We start from the raw sequence: 23,274 nt of genomic DNA, 5'->3' as shown, positions 1-23,274 counted from the left end.
TTCCAGACCTTGGGGGCTCAGACAGTAAAGAAATTCTTCCTTATGTCCAGCCTGAAATGGTCTTGCAGTAGTTTATGACCGTTCAACCTCATCGTTGTGGTTGTTTCTTTTTACAATGTTTTATATTTCACAGGAGAATTTGTGATGGAATAGGTGTGTAAAAGCTTGCAAATAGAAAGCTTCCAAATAGAAATTTTTTTATTCAACTGTCTATTTGGTCTAATAAAAGATTTGGCCTCTAGCACACTGACTGCTTGTCATTTTAGACCAACACAGCTACAACTTTTATCCATGAAACATTGGAGATATCATAACTAGCCATTTTGAAATGAAAAATTCATAATTTTACAAGAAGAAAGCAAAAGTCAAGACCTTGAGACCTGGAAGCTGACACCCCAGCTCCACCCTTTTGTTTTGAGCCAAAGTTGCATACTTGCAGAGCAACCTGAACACAACAGAAACTCCTTGCCCAGGAGAACCTTTCCATCACCAATTCTCTTGTGAAATATGAACCATCATAACAAGAAAGAAGCATAATTCAAATTCCAGCTTGCCATCAGACATCTTTGAGGTAAACAGACTGCTCCAACTTTTATCCAAGCCTAATTTGCATAAAATGAACTTTTCCAGCCTGGGGAAATTATACCACCGTTCAGCTCTACTGTATAATATGAATTTTCATTTCTACCTGGGAGAAATGTTATATTCTTTGCATGCCTGAGGAAAGGCATGTGTGTATGAAAACTTGCAAATAAAGGTTGGGTTTTTCTGCAACTGTCTAGTTGGTCTCATGAAAGATATCACCTCTAGCATACTGTCTGGTTTTAAGAGACATATGCATCTTTATGTTTAGTGTATAGACACTGTAGGTGTCTAGCCATATTGATCAGGATTTCCCTCCTAGAGCCAGGAACATGATAATTTAGATGCTACAATGCCTAAGGGGGCACCTTAAAGATCAGTTAGGCACTTAGAAATCCCCATGCCATCATCCTTCCCTCAGACTTACGCTCCCAAGTACCTAAATCACCTTTGGATTTATGCTTCTATGTTTTATAGAAACTTTTGAAAGTGCCCTAATGCACTACTGAAAATTAACAGAACTTTAGTCACCTTTGAAGATGGAGTTAAAACAACTAAGTTACATGTGCAAATAGGATATAGACATCTAAGCATGAGTGACTGGTACCTCCTGAATCGGGGGGGCACTTGCCCCCACAGTGGCCAGTCAGCGACTGGGAGGAGGGTCCGCCCACAGTCAATCCCACCGACTTGCAAGTGGTAATGGCACGCCACTGGCACTTCTGGGTGAACGTGATCAGTCGTGGGGAGACTGCATGGACCAATCTCCTGGCAGCCCCACTCCCCAGCTGGAACTTTCGGGGGGGGCACTAGCACTCTTGCCTGCCCCACCCCTGCCTGGGAATGCTGGGTGTCAGGGGGTAGACCAGTGCTCTCAGGGGGTCCACGTGAACCCCTGTGCACCTGCTACGCATTGCCACTACTTCTAAATCAGGCTACAAGTTCAAAATTATTTATCTGAAGATGCACAGAGATACCTCAAAAGGTTTTCCAACATATCTAAGCAGGATTGATGCAGAACTCCTCTTCATATTCAATGACATGCTGTCAAATGATTTGGAAAAAATGAAGTAGCACCAAAGTAGGGCAAATATTTAGAAAACTTAGTATGCATAGTAGAATGTGGCGTCCTCTACTTTATTATTTATTATTCTATGATTCTATGATTCATATTATGTAATAATAAAGTAGAGGACTACCACATTCTACTAGAATATTAATTGTTAGGTAAAGCTATTAATTGTAAGGTAAAACTACTCAGTTAGTAAAGTGGTCATTAACAGTGCGTGTAAAAGAAGTGAGGAGTACCTCTTTTGTGCTTATTCCCAAATGCAGTAAAAAAAACCCTAAGACATGGGGTGACAGAAATGAGCAAACTAGGTCTAAATAAGCATGCAGTTCATGTTATAAAACAACAATGGAGAAGACTTATCACCTGGACAAGGGAGAAGAGATTGATGTCATATATCTTGACTTCAAAAATCTTTTGATTTGGTATCCCATGATCACCTCTTGGTGAAATTGGCCAATTGTGGCCTTGGGTCCGCCACGATTCACTGGCTGGGAAATTGGCTCTGTAGTAGGACCCAGAGGGTGGCGGTTGACTTAAGTCAATCGTCATGGTGTCCTGTGATGAGTCGGGTCCCCCAAGGCTCTGTCCCTGGACCCATATTGTTCAACATCTTCATTAATGACGTGGACACTGGAATCAGAAGCGGACTGACCAAGTTTGCCGATGACACCAAACTTTGGGGCAAAGCATCCACACCAGAAGACAGGTGGGTGATCCAGGCTGACCTAAACAGGCTCAGCAAATGGGCGGATGAGAACCTGAGGGTGTTTAACACCAAAAAATACAAGGTTCTCCACCTTGGGAGGAAAAACCTGCATCACCCTTATAGGCTCGGCAATGCTACGCTGGCTATCGTTACAGAAGACAGAGACTTGGGGGTCATCATTGACCACAAGATGAACACGAGCCTGCAATGCAATGCTGCGGCCACAAAAGCGACCAAAACGCTGGCTTGCATCCATAGATGCTTCCCAAGCAAATCTCGGAGAATCATTCTCCCCTTGTACTTGACCTTGGTGAGGCTGAAGCTGGAGTATTGTGTCCAGTTTTGGGCTCCACAATTCAAAAAGGATGTGGAGAAGCTGAGAGAATCCAGAGAAGAATCACGCATATGATCAGAGGTCAGGAAAACAGACCTTATGATGACAGACTGAGAGCCACGGGACTCTTTAGCTTGGAAAAGCGCAGGCTCAGGGGTGACCTGATGGCCACCTATAAGTTTATCAGGAGTGACCACCAGTATCTGGGGGAACATTCATTCACCAGAGCGCCCCAAGGGATGACGAGGTCAAATGGTCATAAACTATTGTGAGACCATTTCAGGCTGGGCGTAAGGAAGAATTTTTTTACTGTCCAAGCCCCCAAGGTCAAGAACAGCCTGCCATAGGAGGTGGTTCAAGCACCTACATTGAACACCTTCAAGACTAAATTGGATGCTTATCTTGCTGGGATCCTATGACCCCAGCTGACTTCCTGCCTTTTGGGTGGGGGGCTGGACTCAACGATCTTCCGAGGTTCCTTCCAGCCCTAATGTCTATGAAATCTATGAAATAATTCATGTGGGGGAAGTTCTTGCAACATGTATCTTTGAAAAGTTATGGGGCACATCCAAACTATGCCATATATCCTTGGACCTGTTGCTTTCTGCATGTCCTTTCACAGCACACAATACACTTTAGTTAGTCTATAAAGTACAAATCTACTCTAATGTCTACTTGACTTCAGACTAACATGGCTAACTATGTCTCTCTGGTACGGTATCTACAGATATATCATATTTATTCAGTGGGATTTTCAAAATGATAAAAGTTGCCCCTAAATAAAGAGCTATTAAAAAGCTCCAAGGCTGCCTATCAAGCTCAGTAAGAAGCTCAAGGATCAAGACCTACAGTTACAGGCAGAACATACCAATTTTCTATTGTATTTGGATTTGCAGTACCAAATGAGTCTCTAACGTAAACAGAGGGACATCTCCAGTGACTTGAATAGAGCATTGACTGCCTATACCAGCCAGTGGATCTGGTGTTTTGCCTATGAAAGAATTTTTAGTTCCTTAATCATTTGAGAATGATCATCAAAACATCTTCTTTAAATCACATTGTATAAATGTGATAAGTCAGCACTATGACCTATTCTTTATTTGCCAAATGACTGACCAAGGAAACCTCAGTAGCTTGTCTTCTGTGACACCCGTTGTACCTCTGGAAGTAGAAATGATTAAAACATTTTAACTGAAAGTACTAGCACTCATAAGCAGTAAACATGATTCCAAATCTATGAGTTCTTGCAGGTTACATTTCCTATGACAGTACAGACCCTGGATTTGCTAACGATCTCTCCCAAGAACTTACAGTAAAGATGGCTAATGATCAATTCCAAGAACTTACAAAAACTGAACGTAAGAAAATCACTTTCTCAGTTCCCTGAATGGGGAAAAATGCCCTAAAACATATGTGTGTGCACACATATATGTGTGCACAGGCATGTGTGTGTTCACATGTGTGTGTGCACAGGCACAGGCATACGTGTGTTTATTTATTTCTACATATATACACATAATATGACTCCCCAGAAAGAGAAAGAAAGCCTAAGACAATGGCTGAAGTGCATGTTAATGACTCCTCAACCATCTACCCTGCCCAATTGTCGGGCTTGAATATAGGTGGAGAGGAGCAACTTACCATTTATTATATGACACAGGTATAACTGAAATCAGAATGTGGTCCCAAAGCCATCTGTTTGGAGTGTTTAATTGGGCAGGTTGGAATAAGTTCACTTAAGCAGATGCTTACTAGATGGAATAAAACCTGGTCCTATGTGTCTAGGAATCTTTGATGCCAAACAGGAAAGTGCCTAGGGAGTTAGGCAGTTGCAAGACTGGTGCCCACTGCATGTGGGGGTTTGGGGCTTACAGTTTTGGAGATAGGTTCCTAAATTCTGCTTGAAATGACTAAATCCCTTATTAGATTTGGCCCCACTTCCATTTTATCAATTATAATATGGATAACTCTAGATTTATGGCAAAGTAACTGAAATCGGACTCTGGCCCAAAAGCTTTTTTCTCCAAAGCAAAACCTTTTAGAAACATAACTCCTAAATTCCTTCACAGATCAGCACCTTCCTGGGATCATTCTATTTTAATGTTAATTAAAATATATGTAGCATGAATAGCGATAAAAGATGTTGCTGAGGAGCTACACAGTCTTCTAAACAGTGCTAGTAAAGAGTAGTTAATAACCCCATGTAATAATATCAGACATAAAATCACTGAAATGTATTTGTATATTCAAGAAATGCTAATATTTTTTTAACAGTTCTTAATCTGTCATGGAGAAAAACTTGGATGAGTAAACATGATCAATTGGTTAAACCACGTTCGATGATCAACCAGATTCAATCATTGTGTTTTATTTTCATTGTAATTTGAATGTCTAAGCTTCAGGAAGCAAAATAAAACCATTTCAGTACTTCCCTTAAAGGCAATTATACTTTGCTACCATTTTATTTTATGTATATATAGAAAGATGAGTAAAACCAAGAAAATGGGGGATGTATATCTGTGTCTGTACAGATACAGTGAGGAGATGATTTCAGATTATTTTTTTATGTTCCTCTTTCACTATTTTAGCTAGACAGTCTAATAAGAATCTGTTCTCTAATCAACCAACTGGACACAGCATGATAAGTACCTAGTTGGCTTTACACCTGCATGACCTGTTATATTGCACTGATGAGGATGTTTGACTAAAACCCGCTTACAGTTGCTCATGTCATTATAGACAGGTTACAGGAAATACCACTTAGCACATGTTCAAACGTTTTAATCTTACAGTAAAGCACAGGGCCTGTTTCTGCAAGCTATTTCTACAAATCGTCGGGTTTCCAAATAATTACTAGATGTAAAAGCCCTAAACTGCTTAACTCTGGCTGATACGGAGAAGCCACTATAACCTTTCAGCCCATTTATCATTATTCTCCTCTTCCACACACACACACGCACAAACTCTATCTGTCAGTGATATGACTTACCTCAACTAACTTGTTGGCATGTTCACGGAAGACTTGTGCATATTCTTTCACTTCTTTTTCATTACCACTCTTCGCAGCCTCAATAAGAACTAGTAATGGAACATTGGTCTCCAGGAATGAGTCGGATATATGATCCATCACCGCCTTCCGTAACTGTGAGAAAAGAAAGTGGAGCTGTAAAGACCTGAAGATTTATCAATATGACATTTCCAGCATAGTGATCAGCTACTTACATTTAAGAGTGAATGTGTCATCTCTCACATTATTGTACACCATTCTCGAAGTAATTATGGATGCACAATATAAGCACTTAAATATCCATAACAAAATCTTAAGAAAAGGTTCTGCAACTCTAATGCTCATGTAAAGACCTTGCTAACACACTTAATGCCAGCATCTTGAATGGGACTACCTAGGTGGATAAAGAGTAGTCCCCTGAGTTATTGCATATTGGCAAGAGATAATATTGCCCCCTACTTTTAATATAGAGCTCTGATCACTGATTGGGGGACTTTATGTAAAGATTTTAAAAAATGTATTAGCCAGTGTATATCCAGGAAGACATGCACCTAGTATATTTAGCAATAATTGGTATTGTACAGAACATTCATCTTGCTTTATTTTCATTAGGAAGTACCTCTAGTATGGACAATCTGAAAATCTGTCACAGGCAGGGTTAACAAGCATACCACCAGTGTATTTCAAGTGAAAAAAAAATACGAACTATTGAAGAGTAAATACCTGTTCTTTCATAAACGGATGTTTGAAAAAATGTTGCTATAAGATCACTAGCCTCCCCTTCACTATTCAATGCCAAACGGTTCTGAGATTTGAGATGACCAAAATGATGATTGAAGTCTTAAATAATTCTTCCTGGAGATCCGATAGTGTGACATATTTGAACATATTTCTTTAAGCTTTGGGTATAATTGTTATTAAAAATGAAAAACTGCACACTCAAAGCAACCAGACTAGGAGCCATCTAGCCTGAGGGTCTAACTAGACATTAGTCTCATTACTGCATATATCTTTTAGCTAGACTGAAGGTCATTAAAGTAATCATTCAATTTTGTAATCCACACTAGAAAGAATTATTTAACTGAAGTGTCATCACTGTATAAAACTGCATCAATAATTATTATACTGTTAGCTGCAGTAAAACAAATGATCTAAGATGATTTCAGTGATATTGGCTATTTGCTCTGTTTTTCTAAAGACAAAGTCTAAATCAAATCTTGCTGCTGATTACATACTCCTTCCTTAGTATTGCGGGCAGGGAACCACCACTAGCAACGCAAAATAATTTTTAGGAAAAATTAGTGTTTCGTTTATCTAAATTATTATTCAGATTTAACCTATCAGCAAAACTAGGTACTATTTACTAAATATTTCCACTTCCAACATGAGGAAGGTGCTTCAAAAGTACTAATTACACGAAAAAATAATAATTTAAAATAGATAACAAAAACTTGAGGAAAATAAGGCACCTGCTGCATTGTAGCCACCACCTATGTTGTTGGCCAATACAATCACATTCTTTCCTAGGACTCCATCATCCACCTGCTTGTATCCATTTATTGTCTCGTATTTTATGCTTGGCTTGTAAATTCTGCATTTGTACAGCACCTAGCACAATGGCTTGCTAATCCCTGACTTGGGCTGTCAGTCCCTAGGGCAATATAATTATATCTAATATACTAATGCAATACCCCCACACACACTGGGTAGTACAACTGTGTTCTGATATGGGCAAGATGGCCCTTGTCGTTCTGACCATGTGCTCAGCACATGGCAAGTTGGGGCCTCTATGTGGGGGAAAATATCAAGCCCTCTGGCTTCCCTGGGCAGAGGAAGCAAGGGATTCTTTGGGCAGACTGGTGGGGAGAAAGACTGAAGTGTGGCCCTCCCTGATTGGACAAGGCTTGGGTGATGTCACACCAGGTATATAAGAACCACTCACTATGGTTCTCTCTCTCTTTCTCTTGGGGCTCTTGTTCATCTGCCTGCTGAGAGCTGCACAGCTACACTGGGAGCCAGAAAACCTGGTCCCCATGGTGGCAAGAGTCTCCCCACCTCTTCACTGAAGAGGTGAGCAAACGCTAGTTAAAGGAAAAGCCTCAGATAGAGGGACAGAAAGTGTGTTTTTGAGTCTGAGACTCCTATTTCCTCCTTTCATACTTTTTTTTAAGTGGGACACCATGGGGGTGTTAATCACTGAAGCAAAGTGCCCAGCAATAGGGCCTGCCAGTTACTGCCTACAGAAACCTGGCCCCCTCTGATCTGTAATTGTATCATCTCAGCATGAAATTTAGCTGAGACTGGATGGCCAGGCCATGGCCACAGGCCTGGGCCTTTTTCCCTCCCTGCTGTTTCTATAGCTATGGTGTTTCAGCCTAGTGCATGGCTGAACCCAAGCTATATGTTCAGGCCCCAGTGCAGTATAGGCCTGGCCGGCTTCTGCTGCTCAGTTCAGGCCCAGTGAGGTAGGCCTGACTTCTCCTTCAAAGTTTCTGCCCAGCAGAGCTGGGATTGGCACTAGGAAATAAGGGGTGCAGCATGATGTCTGGAGCCGCGTTAACTCCTCGAGGTGACCACATGGAAGTAGGGATTGCCCTACAGTGCAACAGGGAGCAACAAGGGTCCCCTTGCAACACAGATGGACCCATGCTCTCTAGCAGCTTCCTGCAGCCCAGTGTCACAGGGGCACTCAGGTGCCCTGTTCCTAAGAAGGGAGAAGGCCAGCTGCCAATCTCCGGGGGCAGTTCAGGTGCCGGTTGCTGGGGCATCCGGGTTGGTCATGTGACCGGAAGGGGGCAGGGCCGGGCCTTTATAAACAGCCCAGGCTGAAGCCTAGCTGGCAGTTCCCTTCTGGCAGTCTGAGGGGCAGGAGCTCTGCAGCAGAGCAGAGCAGAGCAGAGCAGAGCAGAGCAGAGCAGAGCAGAGGGTTGCAGCCTGACTACCCAAGCGGCTACAACATGGTAAGCACAGACAGCCAAGTGAGCGTGTTATACTGGAGGACTGGGTAAGGCTGTAGGGGTGCGAGGAGGCCTCACGGGAGCTCCCCAGTAATCTGGGAGTTCCTGGTGCCCAGTGGGGCACAGAGAGCAGTGCCAGGTGGGCACAGCTGTTCGCACTTGTGGGGCGCGTGTGGAGGGGTGTTGACCCCAGCCCTGTGGCGCGAGTGCACAGAGAGAAGACCCAGGAGAGGGTGAGTGCACAGAGAGAACCCCCAGGAGGGGGAGATTGCACTGAGAGGAGCTCCAGGAGCAGGTGAAGGTACTAAGAGAGGCCCCGGGAGTGGGCAGGGTGCATATTATTAATAGAAGCCCCAGTGGGGGTGTTGACTGAAAGAGGACAGAGGGGCTCCCAGTGGCGGGGACCCCGAAGGGACAAAGGGGCCAGGGAAAGCTTAGGCCACCTGAGCCCAACTGGAATAGTACTGGCAGTAAGACTGAGAGGGCTAGCGAAAAGAGGGGCGCCGGTTGCATGACAAGCCCAGGGGTGCCAGACAAGGGGGCGCCGGTTGCATGACAAGCCCAGGGTGCCAGACAAGGGGTGCTGGTTGCATGACAAGCCCGGGGGGGGGGTGCTGGGCAGGGGGCAGAAAAGGAAAAGGACCTGATTACATCTGGAAGAGCAGCAAGGCTAGGGACGTGCTATAGGGGAGGTAGGAGGCATGCATAGCCTATAGGGCTGGGGTGCACCAGGTCACCCCATACGGAACGGGGAATAGTACAAGCATAGGACAGTGTCCAGGGCAATAAGTGGCAGCCTCCCTTATAGAACCATATACCAACAAGATGTGGTGGGCAAGAAAAGAGGGTGGTGGATTGCCCTAATTGGGCACGGCAGGGGGCGCTAGTGGGATCACGGCCGCTCCTACGCCCCACTCCATGACACCCAGCAAACCCAAGAAGCAGCCCAAAGGACTCCCCAGTAGTGCTATGCAAAGCTTCGGTCCCTGATTCGATTTGGTGGAGATTTTGCCCAATTCGGTGGCTGAATCTCTGTATCTGAATCAAATCAGGAGACCCTTTAATCTCTCCGAATCAAATTGGAACCCTCCAAATAGATTTGGAGAGATTTGGAAAGATTCACCAATTCTGATATAGACACAGCTTTAAACGATTTTTTCCACATACCTCACAGTACCAGGTGGCTCATGAATGCTGCAATGGTGGGGCTGATAGAGCATCCCAGAGGCTCATGTGGGGCTTCCCAGAATGCTCAGCAGCAGACCCAGAAATGGACTGGAAGCACTTCCAGTCCACTTCCAGGTCCGCTGGGAAGCATGCGCTCCCCCCCCCCCAAATACACTCAGTGACTGGTGCCTCCTGGGTCTGGGTGGGGGAACCAGGGTCCTCCTGCAGTTAATTGCTAAGCCAGAAGAGCACAGGGGAGCCCGCCATGTCCTTGGCGGTGGACCCAGAAGTAGATTGGAAGTACTTCTGGTCCACTTCCAGGTTTGCTGCCAAGTACATGGGCTGCCCCCCCCCCCATGCTTCTGTGGGGCGCTCCATCTGCCCCACCATCACGGTTCATGAGCCTCACCAGGTACTTTGAGGTATGTCAAAAACATTTAAAGCTGTGTCTATGTCTGAATTGCTGATTTGCTGAATCAGCATCACCTCTTCAAATTCCAATTTGGCCATATTTAATCAGGAACCGTGATCCGAATCAACAAATCAAATCACTGTCTCCAGTTCAGATGAAATCGAAATCTGAATCAAATACGGCCCATTTTGCACACCCCTACTCTCCAGTGAAGCCCCCCACCCACCCCCAGTCCATCACTGAAGGTCATTATAATGGTGCAGGTTCCTGTAACTGCCTTTTGGGTAAGCCCTGAGTCCCAGACTGCGTGGGCATGGGTGAAGTTTCCCCAAGACAGTGCAATCTATGAAGTATGTCTTGTAGTTGGTAGTGTTTTAAATTGTGTTTAGTGTTTTTCTTCATTTTCTTTGCCTTTGTTTTTTGTAATAAATTTGTTCTCTCTGTTTACACCGCATATGAGGAGGGGTTTTTGTTTAAGTGGCACACACTAGTAATTTATTTAGTGCCTCCCAGGTGGTCTGGGTGGGGGCTCGAGACAAGCTAAAATATATTTAGACCCCAACACTGAATGCAGCCATTGTTGCTGCTGACCAGTGCCTGGCAGAAGAATTACACTAAAGTATTGTGAAAGCATATAAAACAGGACATGAAATAGCTTGAGATACTGTATGGCATCATGATGTCTACATTGTGTTATGAAGCTTAAACTTTTCTAGTCACTATACATCATGCTCTCAAAAATATTTTGGGGAATAAAGACGCAAATAAGCACTTTGTGACGTGCTCTGAAGTTCCCAACCCTTTAAAATTCCTTCTAGGACCTATTTGACTCTTTAAGCACCAAAATGCCTTAAAAAATCTAGATCTATGTGCGTATCCAAGAATGCCAACACATCCTACTGTCAGTTCTTGAGCAATATACTTCTTTAAGAAAAGCAACACTGTAACATATTTTCTTGGGTTAACCTTTTAACTATGGACATAACTGTATCATAAAGGCTTTTAATTTTCATTTATTGGACAAGGCAATTTTAGTATGCGTTATTACATATTGCAATTCTGATTATCCAATGATGCTCTCCTGTCAGATCACATTACTCTTGTACAAGTGCCTAAAGATGTAGCTCATTTTCATTGATAATGTCAAGTAATTCCGTTCTTAAGCCAGACATCTGAAGTCAACAAGACAAAGATCATCAGATAAACAACAATTTGGGCCTTATCAGTGTTAATAGAAAATCTAGTAACAGTGAGTGACACCTTATTTCTGACTAGAGCGAAGTCTAGAGTCACAAGAGTTGAACTATGCTACAATCTGAATTTAGTAGTTTATATCAAACTATTCAAAGCTGATTTGATAAATACATAATAAGTAAATGTTCTCTGTAGTTTTTGCACTACATTATTCCTACATGTCAGTAACAAATTTCTGACCCCTCATGTAAACAGACATTATAATTTCTTTAGAAACTGATTATTTGAATGTTCAAATGCCCTTGCCTTCAAGTTGAAAGGTATAGTTAAAAGTTTTTACATATTCAAGAGACCACAAATTTAGCTATCCATCAACTGTGCCTATAAAGAACAACTTGACAAAATCATTTGTTAAATGTGACAACAGTATGAACATACGGCATTCTTCCAATAGCTTAAATGGATGCATGACAAGGTAATATTAATTGCACAAGACAAGACATTTAAAGGTATTAGCTCAGCACTACCAGTCTATTTTATCCAATTAGGGCTATTCATCAATGTAAATAACTGCTGGAAAGCTAATCCTGTATTTTCCCCTATGTACTACAACAAAGTTAAACCAAAGTGATGTTCACGAATCCATAGTCTTTAATGTTTCATACTGATGCCATTATTTCAAAAGAAAACAAAAACAAATACAAACCCTTCAAATCCACCCTCTCCTCCCCTAAATTTAAAATAAATAGAAAGTGACAGCTTATATAAAAGTTACTTGGTAACATTATTAGAAAATTGCTTAAAAACAAGTTCATCTATGGAGGCACTGGATTCTTTGTTGCACTTCCCGCAGATTCCCCTATGGTACTGCATATTATCACTCAGAAGCCATGGTGTCTATTAAACTCTTTTCCCTGCAGCTTTAAGCTGAGGGAGAATTTAAAATGAGGGTGTTTTGTATTAATTGCATGATAAAATGCAGGTTGCTAAATCCAGGTTGGCATCCAAATGAAGATCTTTGTTACTAAAATAAAGTGTTACATTAAAAACAAAAAAAAAGCACCTCAAATTATGGGAAAAACAGTGTGTCGGATAAGCACAGTGATAAGTAAGCGTCAAAACTGGCAAATATTCTTTTCAAAGGATAAAAAAATCTACTATTAGGAAGATGTCATTTCCTACCGACTACAGTCACAATTTAGCCAGTTTCTGGTGCGAAGTCAGTTACTGCTGTTCAGAGCTGAGGGATCTCCCGCTATAAGCACTAGCTGAATCTGTTTTATCATTGCTGATTCACAGCTGTAATTGCACTCAAAGAGGTTAAACTGCCCGCCACACTGATGTTTTTCATGGCTTTATAACAGTTTTAGAACCAACTGTTTCTGCACTACTTACAGGCATGTAGAGAATTAAATGTCTAATCCTGACACTAGAAGGTAATGCCACAGCAGGAGATTAATGGCTCTAACAGATTGTTAAACTTTATAAAGACTGGCAGTATAAAGCTATCTGGGAGAAAAGTTTACTAACCCTTTGTTTGTAACTATTTCACATAACACTACGTTCACCATTTTCCTTTAACACTCCTTGTATGCTATAAACCACTACAACACCACAGGTTGTTAAGCTTGGGTAACTGCAAGAGCATATTCACTGGGACAGGTGGAAACAAGCATTTCAAGCACACTTCTCCTCAATCCAGTGCATCTTCAGCAATGTTAAGAGGTATTTAATTTTCTAGGACAATACAGTGGCCACCAGAAGCTTGCGAAACACTATAATCAAGAGGAAACTAATATCTAAATGGAGAAGGGGTGAATTATAAGCCCAGAGGAAGTTTTGAAATGTGGATTGCAATATTTCCCAAGGTTTTTCCCACCCTCTCTAGACAACACAGATGCTTCAAGACATACCCAAGATGATCTGGAGCTTAGATCCATGGCAGGTTTTCTTTCTTTTCTAGTTACTATTCCAGTAGCTTGTTTCACTTCAGTGGTGATCCAGGTTTTCAGATGCTCCCATAGGACTCTTGAAACACTAGCCTCATTCATGTCCCATGGGTTAAGAAAGACCCTCTCCAGCTGTCATTTCAATCTTTTCTATCCCAAAGATTAGGAAGGGACTAAAAACCTCACAAACAGGGCCCTAAATGGGGCAGCTCACTTCACACTCCATAGCTCTGGAAAAGTGCTGTGCAATTGCACGCTCTTAGAAATACTATTTTGGTAGACCCAGGTATTAATGCACTAATCTTTCCCCTATAAGACTTAGCATTTGAAGCTAGGCCTTTGCTCTCATACCTTAATTGCAAAATCCATTGCATTTTAGCATAAAGGGAAATGTACTTAGGAAAGAATGTTACTAAAAGAAAAAAACTTTGAAGATGTGTTTTCTCATGTGCTTATGTGTATGATGTTGTGCTTGTTTGCTTCTCTTTCCTTAACATGACTTGAGCTGACAAAACAAATGGGCTCTGAATACTTGTGGAAAGCAACTTCAAGTAGTGAGGTTTTTTTATACCAATTTGAAAGAGGGAATGCGGACAAGAAGTAGTAGTCTTCTCCAGCAGTGACGTACCAGGGGAAATTTCTCAAAAGGGTCTTAGCAGTTGCCTTGTATGATGAGATCACTGGCTTTGTGGATGTGGGGAGGGCAGTGGACAGGACACACCTTAACTTTAGCAATGCTTTTGATACACTAGTCTCAAGTCTCCCACAACATTCTCTCAGGCAAGCTAAGGAAGTACAGGTGGGATGAATGGACTATCAGGTGGCTAGAAAGCTGGCTGGATCATTGGGCTCAAAGGGTAATAAACAATAGCTCAATGTCTAGTTGGCAGCTGGAACCAAGCAGAGTGCCCCAGGGGTTGGTCCTAGGGCTGGTTTTGTTCAATATCTTCATAAACGACTTGGAAGACGAGATGGAGTGCACCCTCAGCAAGTCTGAACATGACACCAAGCTGGGGGCAGTAATACATACACTGCAGGGTAGGGCTAGGATTTAGAGACCTAGAAAAGATGAAGGGTTAAACTAAAAGAAATCTCATGAGGTTCGGTAAGGAGAAGTGCGAAGTGCTGCACTTAAGGATGGAATAATACCAGTACAGGCTGGGGACCGACTGGCTAGACAGCAGCGCTGCAGAAAAGGACCTAGGATTACAGTGCATAATAAACTGAATATGAGCTAACAGTGTGCCCTTGTTGCCAAGAAGGCTAATGGCATCTTGGGCTATATTAGACAGAGCATTGCCAGAAGATTCTTCCCCTGCAGCCTTCAGCTACCTGAAGTGGGGTTGCAAATAAGATGGAGCTGGACTGTTCTCAGTGGTGGCTGAAGTTCCAGCAAATTTAGGTTGGATATTAGGAAAACTTTCTCCCTATGAAGGTAGGAAAGCACTTAAAGGGTGCTTTTAGGTGCTTTAAGGAAAGCACTCAAAGGGAACAGGTTACCCAGAAAGGTGGTGGAAGCTCCATCCTTGGAGGTTTTTAAGACCCAGCTAGACAAAGCCTTCACTTGGATGATCTAGTTGGGTATGGTCCTGCTTTGAGCAAGGGGTTGGACTAAATGATATCCTGGGGTCCCTTCCAAGCTCAATTTTCTATGATTCTAAGTGACTAAGTGCCTTTATCTCATATATATATATACGAGGAGTACTCAGCACTGGTCTGTACCTGCAGGAAGCGGATTAGGAAAGCCAAGGCTGCAACTGAGCTCCATCTGGCTTCGTATATTAAGGATAACAACAAGTCTTTTTTCAGATATGTAGGGAGTCAGAAAAAAAGCAACAGTAACACTGGACCCCTGCTGAACCAAATGGGACAGCTGATAGCCTGCACCCAGTAAAAGGCCAACTTGCTTAATGGGGACTTCGCATTGGTATTTCGTCAGTCCAGTGGGACTACCTTGCCTAGCAAGATTCAGGATTCAGGGTGAGGGTATATTTATACCCAGCATCGGGGTTGATTTATTAAAGGATCACCTTGAGTGGCTGGACATCTTCAAGTCAGCTGGTCCTGACAGATTACACCCTAGGGTACCCAAGGAGCTGGCAGGTGTCATAGCCCAACCATTGGCAAAAATATTCAAAAACTTGTGGTGCTTAGGTAAAGTACCTGAAGACTGTAAGAAGGCCAATGTGGTACCCATCTTTAAGAAACGGCAGAAAGTAGATCTAGATCCTGGGAATTACAGGCCAATCAGCTTGACCTCAATCCCTGGTAAGATTCTTGAGAAAATTATCATGGAGACCCTTCTGACTGAGGGCAACATCCTGAGGGATTGCCAGCATGGGTTTGTCGTGGGTAGGTCTTGCCTGACCAGTCTCATCTCCTTTTATGACCAGGTGATGTATCACTTGGACAAGGGAGAAGAGATCGATGTCATATATCTGGACTTGGAAAAAGCCTTTGATCTGGTGTCTCATGACCACCTCATGGAAAAATTGTCCAACTGTGGCCTTGGCTACACCACAGTCTGATGGCTGGGAAACTGGCTCCAAGATCAGACCCAGAGAGTAGTGGTCAATGGCAGCAAATATTAGGACACTCTGTGACCAGTAGTGACCCCCATGGCTCCCTGTTCTCTTTAACATCTTTATCAATGATGTGGACATTGGTATCAGAAATGCACTGGCTAAGTTCACCAATGACACTAAACTTTGGGGCATAGCATCCACACCTGAGGACAGGCTAGTGATCCAGGCTGACTTGGATAATCTTAGTAAGTAGGTGTACACAAACCTGATGATGTTCAATACCAGTACTCCACCTCGGGGTGGGGAAAAAACTTTAGAGGCTTGCTAGCACCACTGCTGAAAAAGACTTGGGGTTCATGACTGACCACAAGATGAGCTACCAATGCAATGTCGCAGATGGTAAAGCAAACAAAACCCTGACTTGCATTTATAGATGCTTCTCAAGTAAATCTCAGGATGTCATCCTCCTGCTGCACTTGGCCTTAGTGAGGCCGCAGCTGGAGTATCGCACTAAATTCTGGGCTCTGCAATTCAAGAAGGATGGCGAGAAGCTTAAAAGAGTGCAGAGGATAGCCATGCACATGATCAGTGGGCAAGAGAACAGGCCTTATGATGAGATGCTGAGAGCCATGGGACTCTTCAGTCTGGAAAAGGGCAGGCTCAGGGGTGACCTGGTGACTGCTTACAAGTACATAAGAGGTGTACATCAGGATCTGGGAGAACATCTGCTCACCACAGTGCCCCAAGGAAAAACAAGGACCATTGGTCATAAACTCCTACAAGACCATTATAGGTTGGACATAAGAAAAAATTTCTTTATGGTCCAAGCCCTGAAGACCTGGAATAGACTCTCTCCAGAAGTGGTGCAGGCAGCTACTCTGGACTTATTCAAGAAATGCTTGGATGCTTATCTTGCTGGTATCCTCTGACTCTAGCTGACTTCCTGCCCCTGGGGTAGGGGGCTGGACTCGATGATCTTCAAGGTCCCTTCCAGCCCTAATGTCTATGAAATCTATGAAATTTGTTTGAACTGGTTTATACACTAAGTCATCTAAAATCAATTAAGCAAGTGACCCAGAAGTTACTAAGATGCTATTGGAAATTTCACCCATGTGTAAAAAGCAAAGGAACAAGCATTGTAAGCTATTCTTGGCTGAAACTGTCTCCTAATTTCAGTATGGTGGATGGTACAATAAGGTACCAGTCCTGATCAGAATTCCTAAGCACTATCGTAAGACATATAGTAATATAATAATAAGGGAAGAAACAGAGCAGTAAGAAGAAGAGAATGAGTAATGAATAAAGTACAGGAGACTTGGTGAGGAAAAATTAAGGAGATTAATACAGATAGTGACAATCTGGCCAGTACTTTGAACACAAGGACTAGGAGTTTGAAATGCATACAGAGTGAGAAGAGAACAATTCCTGTACTTTGTGCAAAGGAACAATTTGGTTGAAATGATGGGATATGATGATTTTAACGTATGCATTTTTTTGATGATCCAGGGTAGAAGAGGTGAGAACATGGAAGGTCAAAAAGTGAAAGTTACTGTAATCAAAATGACAGATGACCAAGACATAAATCTGGGTTTCAGAAGTGGCAGCAGAGAGAAAAGAAGGATTGTAGAAGGATGTCACCAAGGAAAAAGTGATATGATTTACAAAGGCTCAGAAAGGAGGGAGGACAATGACAATAATGTGTCAAATATGTCACTGAGATTGCAAGCCTGAGTGACAGGAATAGAAGAGCTATAACTTGGTCCAGAGAAGGCTTATGCAGGAAGGATAAGAAGCTCATGCAATGCACATTGCATTTCACTGGCAGTCACAGCCATGAAGCACTGTAATTCCAAAACAAATATATACAATATTTATTATTCAAGTACACAGATTTCTGGGGCGTGTGCATTGTATACATACAATTAATGTGTGTCATGCCCAGGATTTAAACATTACAACACATCTTAAAAAGAAAGCTGTGAAACAACCTTTACTATTTAAAGATGTCTGCAGTTATAAGTCCTTTGTTGCTAAATAATACTATAGTAGGCACTGTAAAATATGACGGACTACCATAGGTCAATGGTTCCTAAAATGGCCCACTATCACCATGAGTCCAAGATTTATTTCTGTTGGTTTTTGGCCATCCGGCTGGTCATGTGCTTCTAACTCCCACTGTTTCCTGCTGTTAAAGTGCATTCAAGTAAGCTAAAAAGAATGAGAAATACTTCCCTATCCTATTTTCCTTGAAAGCAACTTTTATTATTGCCATAAGGAACATAACTTATCCAACAAGGGAGGGGCATCATCCTGGAGATATTCCCATAACTATGAAGTTATGGCCCATATTATGAATCATGGAGATGATGTTGAGCACGTCGCATGTTTCTAAAAGGCAGCGACGTGGGCAAGCTTAGCTGACTCACCAGTGCCTCGGTGTTGTGGGTCTGAGGCATGGGGTTTCCCTGCAAAAGCCAACTGCCAAGCTGCATTAGTGGCAGCCTCCACATGATCTTGAGATGTTCCCCTAGCTTAGGTTCATTATCCTTTGTCACCAATGGTTATGGTCACTATCATCCATAAAACCCCTATTCCAGCCCCAAATAGTGGTCAGAGTATAAATACTGATCTTGCAAGAGAGAAATGGGGTTATGGCAACCCTTTCTGAAGGCCAATGTGTGCTCTTACAAACATCTGCACCAGTCCTAGGGGAAGTCTTTGATCCCATTTCACTGCCCAATGTACAGAGATTCTTGGACTGAAACAGTGGCCAATTAAGCTACTCTGCAGGTCTTTAAACAGTAAGACTTAAAATTGAAGAACACAGTCCTGTTCATGGGTGACTGGTGCCTCCCAAGTCTGGGAAGGGGGCACCAGATCACCGACAGGGGACACCCACTGAAGGGGGGTGTCCCCCAGTGGTGAAACTAGAAGTGCACTTCCACTGGCACTTCTGGTTTTATGGCTGGTGCTTCCCGGGGTGCACAGCCGATCTCAGCTAAGACTGTTGCCAGTGGTCTTATTATCTGTCCTACTTTTCTGTGGTTTTCCTCTTACCATTCATTAACAGAACTTAAAGCTCCCTAGATTTCTACATGCATAAGAACAGGTGATGGTAGTGATTTCAAGATATTTACACTAGAATGAGAGCATATGTAGAATTAAGGGTGAGCTAGTTGTCAGTTTAAAGCACCCTGACCTAAAATCTAGTTTGAAACGTAAGTTGTGCATTGGCTCACCCCCTATTTTATTCCCCATGCTTTTTTGAATGACAGCTGAGAGGAGAGTATAAAGCTCTTTATATGGAGGCTGTCTTCCCCTAACTGTTTGTGCAATAACTATGACAATGGGGCGTTGAGCAGTTGGTGTAACATCCACAAACACCACCACTACCACCATTTGGCTCTTAGAGTCAGTCCAGGCATGGACATGAGTGCCAAAAAAGTTAGGCATGGCTACATGCAGCATGAAATCCCAACCGCCAAACTAGGTGTTTAGGTTTCTCATGCAGTGCACGGGGAAAGGCAGACACCACAACAGGGCAGTTCAAAAAAGGCCCCTGCATAACGAGCAGATTGCATTTGCAGTCTTCTCAAGAGGGACAGGAACCGAGGTTTCTAATCTCAGCTGAATCCTCTGATCATTAGGATGAAGGGTCCCCTTTACCCACTGACATTACTTGCTTTCTTTCTAGTCCTCTGACTCTGAGGCTCTGGCATTTCTGATTGCTCAGTGGCCCAGTTTCAATAGGAGCTGGAAAGGGTCCCATCACCTAGATTAGCCTGTCGCCTAGTAGCCTGAGCACTCTTGGGAAGTGGGAAATATGGGTTTGAATCCCTTCAGACTGAGGAGGGCCTTGAATTCTGGGTCTGCAGGGCAAGTGTTCTAAGCGCTACAATATTATATATAAAATCTAGAGCTGGTACCCTGTATTCTCCCCGGTTTTGAATGCAGCTGCTGTATTTTGTGCTCAACTCAATGTTGTCGACGTGTGTGTGACATCCTCCAAGAACACCTCCTGGATCAGGCTTCTCTGGGGACTTAAGCACTGCTCTGTCTAGTTTCGGGATCCAAGAGCAGCTTATATGGGAGCAAGGTGCCAAGTTGTTCAGATCGGGTATGTTCTGGGCACCCGCAGAGGCGTCACGGGAACACTCATTTCCAAAAGGGAAACCTGGAGAAAGTTTAGGCCTCTCCAGGATTAGGGGTCTTTGGACCACAGTTTTTTCTTTAGGCCGCTAAGAACTTCAGCCCTTTTTTAGAGACATTTGGTACTTTATCCTTATACACTTACCCACTATACATTTCCTTCACTTATATGTGAACAGTTCATTTTCATTCTAAAAAGTCAGACTAAGTTTCTTTTTTATATAAATTAAAAGCACTTCAATAGAAAGTGCCTGTCATAACTTGGTTTTGAAAAGAAAACTTCACTATTTTTTACTTCCTTTAGTTTTTTTTCCCCTTCCCATTAAAAAGGCATTATTTCAAAAAATTAAAAATATATTTAGCCCTCTACAGTAATTGCAGAGACATGATATATTTTAATCTAAGGGTGAGAGGTTTCCAGCGTTATGACAGATAGTTGAAGTAGTCACTGTTGAGCTTTTAATATAACGCAGTGCACGGGGAAAATATATGCGAGGACCTAGACATACCAGATACATTTACTATTGAACTTTTGTACATAGTTCCTTGTATGTCACTCTGAAACCTTGTCCATCGGTGCTCACAACATCATGCAGTAATAAAAAACAAAAATTAACTGTTTCAAGTCAAAGCCTTTGCTGTGAATTCAGAAGGCAAGACTAACTGTGCCTACTTCACTCTGGATTTTGTCATTGGAAAATAATCACTCATGACTATTATGTTCCAGATTAAGTTCCAAAAATGTTCTTCATTTGATTCAATTGTTACCAGCTCTGGACTTACACAAAACTACCTGATATGGGTATAGTCTTCTGAAATATGGTGCCATATGTGCATCAGTAAACATTATGTGTAGAGTAAATTAAGCTGAGCCTTATAATTAGGCAGTAAGGAAATTACTGCAGACCCGAAAGAGTAAATCAGCAGTATTAAAACACTCTCCATTTCCTCTGAAGCACTTTAGAGTGCCATAAAAGCTCAATGTCACAGTGATAAACAACGAGAAGAAATACATCTTGAGAGAACACAAAGATGCAGGCATTCAAATAAGCCTTTTAAGCTCAAGTCCAAATTGCCATTCAATGAAATTTAAAAAACATCCTATGGCCTCTAATATTGAGATCAGATATTTAGACATCTCTTTAAAGTACCTTTTCATAAAAGTAAATGCATGATTGGTTCTATTAAATAGTAAATGTGGTTCCAGATACTAGGCTAGAGACCCACAGCTTTCTAAGTCCAGTCCTGTAAAGTGGTGAGTGCCCTTAGCTCCCACCGTCTTCAGTGCTGGCAGTGACTTTTGTGGGAGTTGGGGTGGCCACTGACCATCCCCAAAATATAGGGTATCCCCTTGGTGAGGCAGGGGGAGTGGCAACCACCAGCCCCCTTGGCCAATCAGCAGTGAGGGGTGGGGCCACCGCTTCCTCAGCCAATCAGCAGCGAGAAGTGAGGCAACCACAAAAAGGCTACCTCTCTCCTTCCATCCCTCCCTGGGTGGCTCCGAACCCTGCTCCTTCTGGCGGTGTACCACCCTACCTCTAGGCACAGCCAATAAAATCGCAAGAACAAACGACTGACACGTATTTCTACCAATGAACTGAAAAACATCCTGACCTAAAATCTAGTTTGAATTTTTGCAGGACAGGACTTTTTGCAATCCATTCTTCATTTAGAAATGGACAGGGGACAAAGGTTTAAAAACAGGATGGTCCAGTATAAAATGGGACCAGTGGCCACCCTAGTGGGTGATGATGGAAGAAACTGCTTAATCGAACTGGACCTTTTTATTCCAAGTATAACTTGGTGTCAAATGAAATGCCTATATGCTAATACAGCTTTATAGCAACTGAGCTAATAAATGTCTTGTTCAAATGCAATAGCGGTCTGCAGATATTAAACATATGCATGAAATAAACATGCACTGCTCTCAGAGAAATATCCCTGGGTCACCATGCGACAGGCAGTTTTGCAGAGGATGCTTCCTGACTTCCACCGCCTTGAGTGCCCAGCTCATCACAGCTGAAAAGATAACGTATTAAACTTCAAGGAAGAAGGTGAGCCGTTTTTAATGATGTTGCAAGTTGCTTTAGGATCATAGTCATATTCAAGTTGATTCATAGATGGTTCAATTGACAGAAGGTGGCCCCGCGTAGCAGGATGAGGCAATACCACCCACACTGCAAATTCTCTTAGGGATGACAGATGCTTCGTCTTTGGTAATACAATGCAAACTTAGCAAGAGAGGGTGAAATGGCCCTTTTTTAATTCAGCTTCAAGCTGACTGTAACCTGGCTTTGCATCACATCAACTTTTCCTCTGCTAGTAAATGCTCATAGAAAATCTGATTTTTATTTTGCAAGCTCTTGTGCATATTTCATTATTACCTAGTACTTACATAAGAAGTACTGAATCTTCAAAGTAGTTCGTAACTAACTACTGAATCCTCATAATGCCCTATCAGTTAGGTAAGGTCTGTGGCAACCTCTCTGTCTTCTTCTCCTTATATGATAAAAATCATGAATTAGTAAGCCCGTCTTCAGGATTTATAACTATAACCAGTGCCCTCTTGCTTGCAACAAAGGATACTTCAAACTTCAGCTTGCAGTAATGAGAGGGAAAGAGTTTGCTTTCATAACCTTAGCAGACATAAATCTACTCCTTCAGTGTTCACTTGCTGCAGACTTTGAGCAAATCACTTAGGCTCAAATAATTAAAAGTGCTTATACTAGACACCCAGGCTCCGATTTTCAGAGGACATAATGGGAGTTAGATACCTAACACCCTTCAAGTTTACTGAGAGTTGGATTCTTAATGTGTGTAGCTTCCTTTAAGAATCTGGATTCTGGGGTGATTTTTTTTTAAAGATATTTAGCACTGGCAGGACCCATTAGATTCATTTGAACACAATGACAGCTCAGGATTTTTTTTTTTAATTGGCATACCTCCAAGTTAAAGCAACTTCACCTTTAGAAACTACTCGTGAATACTGCAGCTTTACTTTTCTGCCTTTCTTTCTCATAGATAATTCTTATCCTTCTGGTAATGTATCTTAAGGCAGAGAAAGGACTATCACAGGGGTAGGCAACATTTTTTGGCTGGAGTGCTGAAAAACACCACAATGCCTACCTTGGAAGGTGCCGGAGTGCCAGCATGCCAGAAAAACAAAATGAGGGCAGCGGGTACACGGCAAGATGACCTGCTTGTGCCCCTTGCCCCCCAC

At 42.6% G+C, this 23,274-nt stretch overlaps 1 protein-coding gene across 2 annotated transcripts in view; it reads right to left on the bottom strand.

Annotated features, from left to right (window-relative positions):
- CTNNA2 (catenin alpha 2) overlaps nucleotides 1-23,274 on the bottom strand; it is an 870,740-nt gene that overhangs the window by 166,749 nt on the left and 680,717 nt on the right. For both annotated transcript variants that reach the window (XM_019552979.1, XM_019552980.1), the window contains exon 9: nucleotides 5,684-5,836. In XM_019552979.1, the coding sequence (XP_019408524.1) occupies nucleotides 5,684-5,836 (153 nt within the window). The remainder of the gene's footprint in view (nucleotides 1-5,683; nucleotides 5,837-23,274) is intronic.

The sequence above is a fragment of the Crocodylus porosus genome, unplaced genomic scaffold, assembly GCF_001723895.1.
Source record: "Crocodylus porosus isolate Cpor-Errol unplaced genomic scaffold, CroPor_comp1, whole genome shotgun sequence".
NCBI lineage: Eukaryota > Metazoa > Chordata > Crocodylia > Crocodylidae > Crocodylus > Crocodylus porosus.
This window is presented reverse-complemented; position numbering and strand designations above follow the sequence as displayed.